The sequence below is a fragment of the Mercenaria mercenaria genome, chromosome 3 (genome assembly GCF_021730395.1).
Source record: "Mercenaria mercenaria strain notata chromosome 3, MADL_Memer_1, whole genome shotgun sequence".
NCBI classification, from domain to species: domain Eukaryota; kingdom Metazoa; phylum Mollusca; class Bivalvia; order Venerida; family Veneridae; genus Mercenaria; species Mercenaria mercenaria.
In genome coordinates, this window is record NC_069363.1 from 10,445,387 (window position 1) to 10,458,862 (window position 13,476).

Here is a 13,476-nt window from a genome sequence, read left to right on the forward strand (position 1 = left end):
CCTCTGTACATGTTATACCCTACCCCTAGGTATAATATAAGAACCATGGTCACGAACGGGAAAATACACTAATCCATTTCAATCGCGCATTTCTCACCTAAAACGTGCAGTTCGGTAAATGTATACAATGGATATTGAACAAATGGTAGTTTATCTTCCATTGTGTACCGGTCACACATCTTCAGTATTTCTTATCTTAGAGAAACAATTCGTAGTTTATAGTTTCATCAACGTTACAGAAAAAACATTGATGAACATCCCTGTTGAAGTTCCGGTCTAGATTACAAAACTATTCTGACTGGTTGATGTGAAAATATAGGTCAGTCGTCGTTTAACTACACGTGTTCGCTAAAATGTGTATATGCAGCATAAACGTGCAATGTGAATAAAATAAACAAACCAGATGTATACCAATCTATGACTTTAAATTCAAAATCATTTCTAAGATGAATTTCATTCATCATTTTGAGTTTTATTGTATAACTGTGAATTTTGCATTCTGTTTTTGTTTGTTGACATTCCGCCTAACATGCGCACATTGCTGTGATCTCCAGACCGGATGTTCATTAGGGAAGTTCACGCAAGTTTTTTTCTGTAACGTTGACGAAAGCATAAAATACGCGGAGTATCTCTGCAATATGAAATAGTGAGACAATGCGATTGGTGCACGATAGAAGATAAATTATCGATTGTTCAATATGCTTGGTACCCATTCATCGAACTGCGCGTTTTATGTGAGAAATGTACGCTTGAAATGGGTTAGTGCATTTTCCCGTTCATGACCATGGTTCTTATACTATACCTAGGGGTAGGGTATAACATGTACAGAGGCATTTTCTTTCTGGTCTGGTGCCAGTGGTTATAACACAGAGGAGTTTTACATCTACTTCATCAGCAGAACATATGCCTTTTTCTCAGGTGACACCTAGAATTGTAAATACATTTACGTGTAATTTGCTGTAACACAAAAGCTTTGTACTTTTAGATAGACATTGTGTGCTGCAACCTTTGCCCACGTCTGTCCCTACAAGTATAATAAAACGAAGTGAAGGTAAATATGTCTACCTCAGAGTCAATAAAAATGACTTCCAAGCCCAGGTGTTTAGGAGAATTACGTAACCACCATAAACTTATTCGTTAACCTTTTTAGGCCTTTGAGAGATGGACGGATATTCAATTTTGCGTATAAGGAAGAAAATACTAACTTGGCACTAATCTTCTTCCTGGGCATTCATGTACTGAAATCTCACTTACCATGCTAGAAAAGTTAACATTTTACTTTACAAGTAAGCAAACAAAATTCTTACTGTAACGATGTCATGCAACTATAGTGCGTGAAGGTAAGAGGTTTGAATAAATGTAGGGAAACCTTTAAGAGTAAATGAGATGTAAGCTGATTGGATTAAAAGGATAAAATTTGTTCAAAAATAAACAATACAATGTTTTCTGTGAAAATTGGAATATTTTTTACGTGTCTGACTCAATGCATGCCTTTTTAATTGTCTCTTTAGGATAGGACAGTGCATGGACATTTATTCAATAAAGGAGGTTTGTTTGAGGAAAAAAATAACAAATTTGACTGGAAAAGAATATAATAAATTGCTATTTTTTGTGTCTGAAATGCTGTCTTACTGAAAGAATCACATTTTAGTGGTCATCTCTCAGTTTTTGGTATGTGACAGTGTCATTTCTTATGATGAAAGCCTATGGAAAACTATAGCAGTGCCTGACCTGAAATCGCTATAGAATTTGATATTCCTCTTTTCGTTGTTTAAATACCAGCTGCAAGGTAAGTTCATTCGCCTTCCATAATTTGACGGTTTGTTACATTATAGCAATATCTTGTTTGACAAACACACTTCTGTCATTTCTTTAATTGACTGAGTAAAATAATACATTATTTAAATACTTCATTGATTCGTTTCATCAGAAAAGAAAAATACCTAAATAATCCTTTAATTCACATGACATAGAAGAAAAGAAGACGCAAGAACTTACCAACTGCTTGTATCTTCCATTCGGTTATAGAGTCTGGAAAATTAAGTATTTTCTCTTTCTGACCGTCTCTAAAAATGCAAGAATTATCATTTAATAAGTATCTCACTTGAAAATCTCTATCTATCTTCCGTTAACCTCAAACCCCTCACGGTGACGTAGAAATTTGGCGCGTCAAACCACAAAGAATATTAAAAGACAGCTGAAAAAAAGATTAACTTCATTAATCAAACAGTTACACTTTATGTAAAAAACAAGGAAAAATAGCTTTGTTAAAAGTAAAAGTTTAAAAGCAGCTATCAGGCAGTTAAAGGTGAGACATGATCAATACAGCAAATGGCTTCATTGAACTGCTCAGGGATTGGGAGGTGGACAACAGCAAAAGGGAGATAATTTCAGTGCTACACTGTTCTAGTGAAGAAAGAAAACTTTAACTTAAGTAATTTGTAGTTGTTATGAATATCTTGTAGCTGAGGGAATGGAAGTGATGTGTTGGGCGTGAGAAAGGAACTAAGAAGGCTTTTTCTGGGATGGCAACTAATTCATGGTGGACTTTGTATATAAGACATAAGGGAACATCTACTATTAATACGTCTGAGATCAAGGCGACGGCGTTTGAAGGATTGTAACATGTCTGTGACACTAGAGGTTTGGCAGTAGTCAGCCGTAATCCAGCGGGCTGCCCGTTCCTGGACAGCCTCTATCTGGTCTATGAGGGTTTGTGTATAGCGTGATCACACTTCAGAGCCATATTTCCAGCTTGGGTTTAACGAGCGTCTGGTAAGCCATTGATTTAATGGGATCAGATTTGACCTTGATGTTTGATTTGCTCTCTTTGTTGACCTATTGATGTGGGCGTCCCATGAAAGATGGCCGATAGTATTTGGCCGAAATGACTGATTCGAGTAGGACTCCATGGATGAAGTACAGAGTGGAATAGGATGTTTCCTTCTTGTGATGTGGATAATTTGATATTTGGAGGGGGTTAACTCCCACACTTCTAACATTTTGAGGACATTTTGGAGGTTAACTGATTCATTTGCAGATATAAGTGTGAGATAGACTGCTGTATCGTCTGCAAAGAGGCGGACTTTGGAGTTAATATTTTGTGGGAGGTCATTTATATAAGCTAAAAAGAGCTGGGGACTAAGGACGGACCCCTGGGGAACACCGGATGGGACTGGGATGGCATCGGAACTGGTGCCATTCAGGACAACTGATTGGATACGGTTATTAAGGAAACTTTAAATCCACATGAGAGTTTGACCTCTAACTCCATAAGTGTGCATTTTCAGCAAGACTTTCTCATGGCTGACCTTATCGAAAGCCTTACTGAAATCTAGGAATATGAGATCAGTTTGTTTCTTATCATAGACTGCGTTACCCAGGCCATTAACTAACATTACTAGTTGAGTGACACATGATCTTTTTTCACGAAACCCATGTTGTAGGTCGTAGATGATACTGTGGCTGGTGAAATGTTTTACAATTGAAGATGAAACAGTGGGTTCAAATACTCTGCACAGTACAGCCATATGTTAGAGAAATAGGCCTGTAATTGGCGGGGTTTGACCTTTCACCTTTTTTCTGTAAACAGGGGCAACATTAGCTGACTTCCACTGGAATGGTAGGGATCCCTCATCAAGGGATTTCTGGAATAAAACCTTTAGGATTGGGGCAAGTTCTTCAGATAAAGATTTAAGTGTGATGGGTTTTAAGGTAGTAGACCCGTAATAGATTACCTCCTTTTTGAAGAGTATTCAATTCCTACAATAAACCTACTTTGACTGAAATTTTTCAGGGGGCATAGGTTCAAGCCCCACTGGGACCAAAATGTTTTTCCTTATTTTCCTTTTTCCTAGTAAGTTTTTACTCTTTTCAATACATATCATTGATTTATTGTACAAAAGTGGATTTTTTTATTTGATAAGCAATTTCTTGCTGTTCAAAATGAATGTACCTCTGAAACAGAAGGGGGCAGAGTTAGACATCTTTAAAAATACTGAGTTACGTGCAGTAAAAGATTTCTACTTTGCCTTTACTCTTTAGATTACATATTTTGGAAGAAATGTAGGTAGGTTTTACTTCTGCCCCAAAATTATTTTTGAATGAAGTGAGCAGAATTTAAAACAGTCCCACTGGACTCGACCTTAATTTTTCAATGTTGGGGTTAGCATTCAGTCTCATTAAATCCGTTTACTAGAGGCACCCTAGAAAAAAATGATATTGACAGTTTTATTATTATTTACCAATACTTTAGTGTTTCTTTTATTAAAATTAATGGTCAAATGAGTTCTCTGCAAACGTTTTGGACAGTGGCCATAACTTTGCAACTTGTCTCTACTTAATCTTGCCGAAACACCATAAATTATACAAAATTTATACAAGAGGACCATGATGGTCCTGAATCGCTCACCTGTCCCCACATGACCCATTTTGAACTGAGTATGACGTCTTTTTCTTGTTATTTGACATAGTGACCTAGTTTTTGAGCTCATGTAACCCAGTTTTGAACTTGACCTAGATATCATCAAGATAAAAATTCTGACCAATTTACATGAAGATCCATTGAAAAATATGGCCTCTAGAGAGGTCACAAGGTTTTTCTGTTATTTGACCTAATGACCTAGTTTTTGAAGGCACGTAATCCAGTTTTGAACTTGACCTAGATATAATCAAGATGAACATTCTCACCAATTTTCATGAATATCTCATGACAAATATGGCCTCTAGAGAGGTCAAAAGGTTTTCCTATTTTTAGACCTACTGACCTAGTTTTTGACCGCAGTTGACCCAGTTTCAAACTTGACCTAGATATCATCAAGATGAATATTCAGACCAACTTTTATACAAATCCCATGAAAAATATGGCCTCTAGAGAGGTTTTTCTATTATTTAACCTACTGACCTAGTTTTTGAAGGCATGTGACCCAGTTTCAAACCTGACCTAGATATCATCAAAGTGAACATTCTGACCAATTTTCATGAAGATCCATTCAAAAGTATGGCCCCTAGAGAGGTCACAAGATTTTTCTATTTTTAGACATACTGACCTAGTTTTTGCCCGCAGTTAACCCAGTTTCAAACTTGACCTAGATATCATCAAGATGAACATTCAGACCAACTTTCATAGAGATCCCATGAAAAAATGGCCTCTAGAGAGGTCACAAGGTTTTTTCATTATTTGACCTACTGACCTAGTTTTTGAAGGCACGTGACCCAGTTTCAAACCTGACCTAGATATCATCAAGATGAACATTCTGACCAACTTTCATAAAGATCCCATGGAAAATGTGACCTCTAGAGTGGTCACAAGAAAAAGTTTACGGACGGACGCACGCACGGACGCTGCGCGATCACAAAAGCTCACCTTGTCACTTTGTGACATGTGAGCTAATAAAAAAAAACGGCATGATGTAAGTTGTTTAAAATTTGCAACACAAGGCAAAACACAGTCAACTTTAAGATTATACCTAGCAAATACCATTTTTAAACATTACTATTACGGGTCCAATACCTTATGCGGGTTGAAGTTATTGAGAAGTTTCTCTATCCCATTTGAGCTAACATTAATATGTGGCATGTCAGGAATAAATTACCATTTTGATTAACAGACATGTCTTGCAATTTCATTTTACAGAGTGAGGAAAGTCTCAGGGGAGATTTGGGGCTGAAGACTGACTGGAACTACTTGTTCAGTACTGTGGCCTTGACGTTTTCCTCACGATGGAGTTCTTACCATACTTTAGGGGTGGTATGGAAGAAGAGCCTTGTTTAGAATGTTTAATTAATGAGTAAAGTTTCTTAGAATTTGGTCTACTTGGAAGGTTGGCATCATCAGTACTATGTAGATTTACGATGACTTCAAGATATTGGTGAAGCCTCTTTGACCCTTTTCCGCACCAAGTGTTTTAGGTCCAGGAACTTTTTCCGATCAGAAGACTTTGTTTGATTTATATATTAACTAACTTTTTTAAAAGGCCCTAACGTCTTCTGATCATTCTCTTAACGCTCTGATTGACCCGGGAAAGATGATTCCTTACTGATGACTGTTTGGATGGAATCCATTTTTCCGTTAAGCTATTGAAATCTGAAAAATAGGTTCGTTTTTATGATCATGCTAATATACTGTTAACATCTCGGGCACGAAATTTCGTGGTTTTCAACATTTTCGTTCACTTCTATCGATATTATTGTGTCTTCCTGTTTCTTTTTTGGGGGGAAATGACGTTATCAAGGGCTAGAGTTATTTTTCCATTCGGAATATGGTATTGTGAATTTCATTTTTTATGATGAAATGAACAGGAAGCTTATATGTCCTTTAGGACTTAATTTCGTTGATTCCCCACAACATGAAAAGTAGTTCCCCACGACTACTTAACGATTTCACAGTCGTTAACAAAATTCCAGTGCAAGGAATGAAGACGAAAGAATACGATGAGAAAGTGCGATCGTGTTCAATAGCCTTCTTTCGTAATATCGCCATTACGCCCGAATGACAAGGCCAGTGTAGCCGGAACACCGAAGAAATGCACTGACCTCTGTATGACATAATCTCTGTTTAAGCTTGTATTAAACAAATGTTGAATTTATAATGAAATATGATATTACAAGCCTACAGATTCTTGGCTAAAAGCAAAACGGGTCTACACCCTTCCTTACAGGTCAGAGATTATCAATTAATAAAGTACATTTAATTTAATTACAGGGAATATGTAATCAGATACCTGGTAAGGGTGCAGGTGAAAACGTACCCAAACCAAAACGTACCCAAAAATACAAAGTCAAAATGTAACCACATGTGAAAGTCAAGATGTACCCATGTTTTTAATTAGAAGTCAAAATGTACCCATAGAAATATTGACCATTTACTTATAAGTAATTATCAAAATGATTTACATGTATTTAAAGGAAAAGAACATATATTTAACTGAAAGCTTGTATCAGATAGTAAGCTGGAAAAAATCACAGACTAAACAAGTGAGGTCAATGCAGACCAAGACATGCAATATGTGGGAACAGTATGAAGCAGACTCATTAACAACATTAAAACTCTAATGCGTATGCTAGAATTCCCTGTATATGAGATGGGCGAAAATTTTCCCAATTAATCTGCCATTGAAAACAGCATTTTAGGGGAAAATGACGTTATCAAGGGCAGATAAGGTGTCATTCCGTTAACAGAAAGGAAGGATTAATGATTTTCACAGCATGTCAACTTTGTGTCAGGTGTGAAAGTACTCTGCTCAGCAGTTGAAGGTGTTAAAATGAATCAATGATAGTGTAAAAACTAAAGTTCACTCAGTATCATTGAATTCAAACCTTATATTTAAAATCTTATAAATATTACCTAGAATTTATGAACAGAACAGACATACATTTTATTTTGAATTAAGCATATACAGCTCATCGTCATATTCAACAGTATATACATGCATGAATACGAAAAATGGTAATACATAGTATACTAAACATACCAGTAAATTAGCGAGAGTGTAATTCATCACATGTTACACTTACAATCTATATACCTATATATATGATAGCTAGGATGGTAAGATATACTACCCGGCGTTAAATGCACTTGATCTCATTTTGAAGGCTTTATTACAATATACAGCTAATTTGATTAACACTGACTTCCTTTCTGAATTAAGCAATTCTATGAATTTATACATGCTAGGGTTTCTTACAAAATAATTAGATATATACTGTTTTCTTATCGTATCATACAAAGAGCAAATCAATATAAAGTGGTATTCATCTTCGATGTCATTTTTGTTACAGATACAACATTTTCGTTCACTTCTATCGATATTATTGTGTCTTCCTGTTTCTATAGATAAATTATATGACGATAATCTGTGTTTATCCAATGGTTTTCTTAATTTCATACTGTCTACAATTTTAAGATTTTAAGGTATATATATATCTTGAACGATTATGTAACACTGGTATAAAAACATGGTATAAATACATTTAAGTTTATAGATCTGGATACATCCATACCTCGCTAAATCCCACACTTTACAAAAGTGCTTTTACTTTGGACAACCAATTTACAGCATTAGGTTTAGAATCTATCTCCATTCTCTGGCTTGGAACAATGTAATCTTGTATACAATTACTGTTGTTTTTTCTTTTGGTATAACTTTATGAAATATTTAATAATGCTTACATGGTGTGAAATATATAGTGGAAATCTACCACTTCAGAATACAATGTTAAAGTATTTGTTGATATTTTCACATTAAGTAACCATTTACAATACTTTATATGTACGAAAATTGTCCGCCAGCATACTATCCCATATTTCACAACCATAATTTTGAACTGGTAGAACATATGCATCAAATAAATTGAACAAGATATCAATTGGGACTTGCTTTCCTTAAGTTACATTTAACAATGAGCTCATCATTGCCCGTAGTGTTTTACCTTTCAATATGTTTGCCGCAGGACCTAAATAGTTGAAAGTTTTGACAACCTCTGTATCAGATCCCGCATATGTGCAGTGATAACTTTTATTCAAAATTCCACATTTTCTAAATACAATAGTTTCAGACTTATTTACACTTACAGTTAGGTTCCATTTTGTACAATACACTCAACAAAATTCCTAATCGGTCAGTTTATATTGAATTACTATTTTACTAATAATGCATGTATCCACACGAAATTTCACATACCGACATTTGAATAGGTACTGCGGCTAATTATTAATTTATTTTGGCGACTCACGGTCAAAGTAACCGCATTAAGCGTTTTTACCAATACTGCATATTTTGCACATGCAAGGCATGTGCACTAACATGCACGTATTCGTTTACACTTTTGGCATTACTGACGAAAGTCCTACTAGGAAAAACACATATCATAGTGAAATTGACACAAGAGCAAAGCGATCGGGCTGTCGGAATGTTGCTAGCCAGGACACATTTACGACATGTATGCAATTATTTTTGCAATTGCAAAAGAATTTTGATATAATTTGTTTGTAGCTGATGCTTTGATGGTTATTTCCATTTTAAACCTTATTTCCGTTTACAAAAACCTTCAATCGGTGGTTATCTACCATCCGCGCTCTTTTGGCGAAATCTAACCCAAGTACAATTCATTGAAGTGACCGATTTTGAATTTTGTTGTAAAATTCCGACAGCCCGGGCGCGTTGCTCTTGTGTCAATTTCATGATGATATGTGTTTTTCTAGTAGGACTGTCGTCAGTAATGCCAAAAGTGTTCATGAACACGTGTATATTAGTGCACATGCAATGCACGTGCGATATATGCTATATTGGTCAAAACGCCTAATGCGGTTACGTTTGCCATGAGTCGGCCAAAAAATAAATCAATAAATAGCTGCAGTAGCTATTCAAATGACGGTATGTGAAATTTCTTGAAAATACATGCATTATTAACAAAATAGTAATATAATATATACTGACTGATTAGGAATTTTGTTGAGTGTATGTTTCTAAGCTATCTAAGGAGTTGTGTAAACCTTGCGCCGAATGAATAAATAATGGCGTCATATGCAAATAATAACAAGTAAATCGATATTTGATCTAATCTTATACCATCATATAAATTTTCTTGACGTGCATTTATGGGTACATTTGATATTTTTAAAGTGGATACATTTTGACTTTTTGGGGTACATTTTCACTTAACAAGATACAATGAGATAGGTACATTCTGGTCTTTTTTGGTACAATTTGACTTCACTGTGCGTGTACATTTTGGTTTGGGTACGTTTCGACCATAATCCCCTGGTAATATGGTACAGCTTAGTCCGTTGTGTTTGGTCAGTTATGTAGTGATTTTCTTTTCAAAACTGAACTTTTTTTACTGCCATTATTGTAATTTAATATCATTTTGACAATTCTTGTAAACGGAAAAGTTTCATAAAACGGTTTTCACTCGCCATGCCACTCGCCAACAGGATCATTTCATACACACGTAGCGTTTAATACACAAAGTTTCACTATTCATTATGCTTTCCATCATTTTGATTTTTGGTGGAATTAAAATAATTGATTAAATACATATGCTTCGATTTATGGAAAGCCGTACATGCCAATTATGGAAAAAAACAAGTGGTGTTCGTTTACCTATATCTTTATAAAAAAAATATTTCTAAGGGTGCTTAGATTTTTGTATTTCATTTCCTTTCCTTTCGCGGACACCTTTACGCATTGACATGGATCTAAGATACCACTGCTAGTACCATTCAAACAAAGTTAGATATATTGTAGACTGAAATATTAGTAAATACTTACTTATCAAGCTGATCGACCTCAAAAAGCCATGATTCCCGGAAATCTGATCTGGTTTTAGGCCTGACTCCTTCGTCCGCTAACCGTGCAAGGTCCGCGGCATATTCACTCTCGTCACCCAAGGATTTTGATACAATATTGTCTGTTTCTAGAACAACACATAATAAGAAACTTTTTCAAATGTATAAGCGTTAAAGCATGCAACTGTTGTAGAAGCCGAGCCTTCCTCCCGACACCCGCACCCTCCCCCCACCCCACCCCAACCCAATCCAATCCAACTTTAAAAGGTTTCGGAGCTCTTTCGAGATGATGTGGCAATAAACATTGTAGTAAAATATGGCATTTCTCATGATCTACGGACAAAATCTCATATAGCAAGTTAGTAATACACCTGTTCGTTAGTATCATTAATCTTGACAGAGATATCAAGGACAAAACAATTCAGTGTTATCTCGGACAAAAAAAAACAACATTTAATGAAATATGGCCTTTTGCAACTATTGTGTTATCAAGGTAAATGCCGACTACTTTTCTGTTATGGTTAAGCAAGTTTCTGTATTAACCGTCTTTCCTTAGATCTTGTAGAAATCTGCACTCTTTGTTATTCAAATTGCTGAAAGAAGATGTCGACTGACAGTAGATCGACAAATAAACATGGCCAGTCATAAAAGCTCAACAACGAACAATTCTTGTAAATCTTAAACACGTGCACTAAAAGTACGTTATACTTACCGTATATTCTGTCCTCTAGTTCCCCTTTGCAGCTTAGAAAAAAAGCCATGATACATTTCGTTGTCAGAGCCTTTTTATTTGTCTTATCTGATATGCCGTCAGTCAGATTTCTTGCTTTTGCAAAGCAATTAACGTACGGATCTAAACGTTCTGGGAAATCGGCTTCGTAGATAAGTATCTCCGCGTAATCGTATCCCTTATTACAGCACCTTTCATCAACACCATAGTAACAACCTAGAGAATAGGATCAGTATTTATAAGTACTGTAGTTTCATTCGACTCGAACAAAATCCACCATACCTGGATCTTGGGAGGCGCACAAGTAATTGATGTGATCTGGTCTGGCAAAATTCACGGCAACCGAATTCATCCCAGATCAAGCTGTTATAATGAACCTTTTGTTATATACTTTCAATTATCTTTCGTTTTTTTATTTGGTCATCAGTGAAAACAAATACTCCTGAAACAAAAAACTTTTGTTTTACAGGGAAAGGAATGCTCTTGAAATGGGAAAGTCAAAGGCCAAGTATGGAACTGGATTTTTACCTTCAACAGTACGAATTTTAATTTTTAATTTGTGAAATACAAGCTGTGCCAGAAATTACCAGTACACTCGATAAATGCAAGTTATCAGTAGTATTCTCGATATTAAAGAGCATAAATAATTATCACCAGCACACTCGATTCGATACCGAAGGTGTACCAGTTATCACTAGTACTCTTGATAGATAAAACATGCCAGTTATCAGTAGTATACTCGATATAAAGAGCATCACAAATATCAACAGAACACTCAATATATAAGGTGCACCAGATATCACCAGTACACTCAATAAATGAAGAATGTCAGTAACCTGTTTCGTTTTTTGCTGGGTTTAACGCAACACCGACCCAGGCGGCACGGGCGGGCACCTGGGTGGAACGACCAACCTTCTATAAGCCAGCTGGATGGCTTCCTCACATGAAGGATTCTACGCCCCAAGTAAGGCTCGAACTCATATCGGTGAGGGGCAAGTGGTTTGAACTCAGCGACCTTAGCCACGGAGGCCCATAGAGAATGCCAGTAATCACTAGGACTACGTGATATATAAAACATGCCAGTTGTCAATAGTTCTCTCCATATTAAGAGCGTACAAATTACCACCAACAAACCAGAATAAAACATACTTATTATACTACGTACACTCCGTATATAAAGTAATCCATTTACCGTCAGTATACACGATATACATAAAGTATACCAGAAATACCTATTACACTGATACATAAAGTATGCCAATAATCACTAGTGCAATCGAAACTAAAACTCTTTTATTTGATTAAACGCCTATTTTTACGTAAGACATAATTCAATGGCGTTTTACAAACACATAAAAAATTACGTTTAGAAATTAAGACATTTTAATGATGTATAAAACAAATGAGCATAAATATCATTGTGAATAAACTATTTAGTTAGTAAGTATTAAACAAAAGATCAGGCATCAGATAAGATTAATAAAATATTAGAATATTAAGATACAGTAAGATAGCTGTTTTGTTAGTAAGTAAGTAAAAGTGAGTTATTGTGACATGTCCATAAGTTATAATCGATATATAAATATTGCAAGTTATTATCAGTACTGCAGTACATTCGATATATAATGCATACCATTTATCCCAGTACACTCGATATAATAATCACTAGTACAATCGATATGTAAAGTATGCCAATAATAATCAGTACACTCGATATATAAAGTATGCCAGTAATCACTAGAACACTCGATATATAAAGTATGCCAATAATCACCAGAACACTCGATATATAAAGTATGCGAATAATCACTAGTACAATCGATATGTAAAGTATACGAGTAACCGTAGTACACTCGATATATGAAGCGTACTAGATATCACCAGTACAATCGGTAAATAAAGTAGAGACAGTACCTAAATATTCATAGTTCGGAAAACATGATAAAGTGCTGAAAAGTTGATTTCTCTGTCGAACAAATTCTAAGAAATGGTTTTACAAACGGATACTTTGTTAATACTCACAACTCTTGCCACAAGTAGATATTTATTGTTGGTTTGAAGATAAGAGCTAGCTTTCAAACAAAAGCTTTACCAAAATTTTCTAAGTTGTAAAGGGGCATAATTCTATAAATGGTAATTGGCAGATGCGGAACCTTGTTCAAAAACGCCAGTGTGCTGTATTTTTTTTCGAAGGCTACACGTGAATATAAACATAAATAGCCCTTGAAACATTTCGATTGTTTTTACATTTTCTCAAAATTTATACCCTTTTTAACATAGGAATGTTGTTTAACAGGTACATAATCTTAAGAAATTTAAGACAGTGCTCTGTGAGGTCAATTCATGATGACAAAGACTTATGAAAGCACTCGGGTAGTTTCTGAGAAACCTGGTTATTTGAAGAAGTTTCACTGATCTTCTTTGTTACACTCGGCATAATTTTGACAAAAATTGG

General features: G+C 35.4%; 1 protein-coding gene across 2 annotated transcripts in view; it reads right to left on the bottom strand.

Annotated features, from left to right (window-relative positions):
• The window catches only part of LOC128555488 (cobra venom factor-like), a 96,075-nt gene that overhangs the window by 42,612 nt on the left and 39,987 nt on the right, over positions 1-13,476 (bottom strand). For both annotated transcript variants that reach the window (XM_053537848.1, XM_053537847.1), the window contains exons 18-20: positions 11,004-11,237; positions 10,275-10,419; positions 1,999-2,066 (exon numbers count right to left, since the gene is read on the bottom strand). In XM_053537848.1, the coding sequence (XP_053393823.1) occupies positions 1,999-2,066; positions 10,275-10,419; positions 11,004-11,237 (447 nt within the window). The remainder of the gene's footprint in view (positions 1-1,998; positions 2,067-10,274; positions 10,420-11,003; positions 11,238-13,476) is intronic.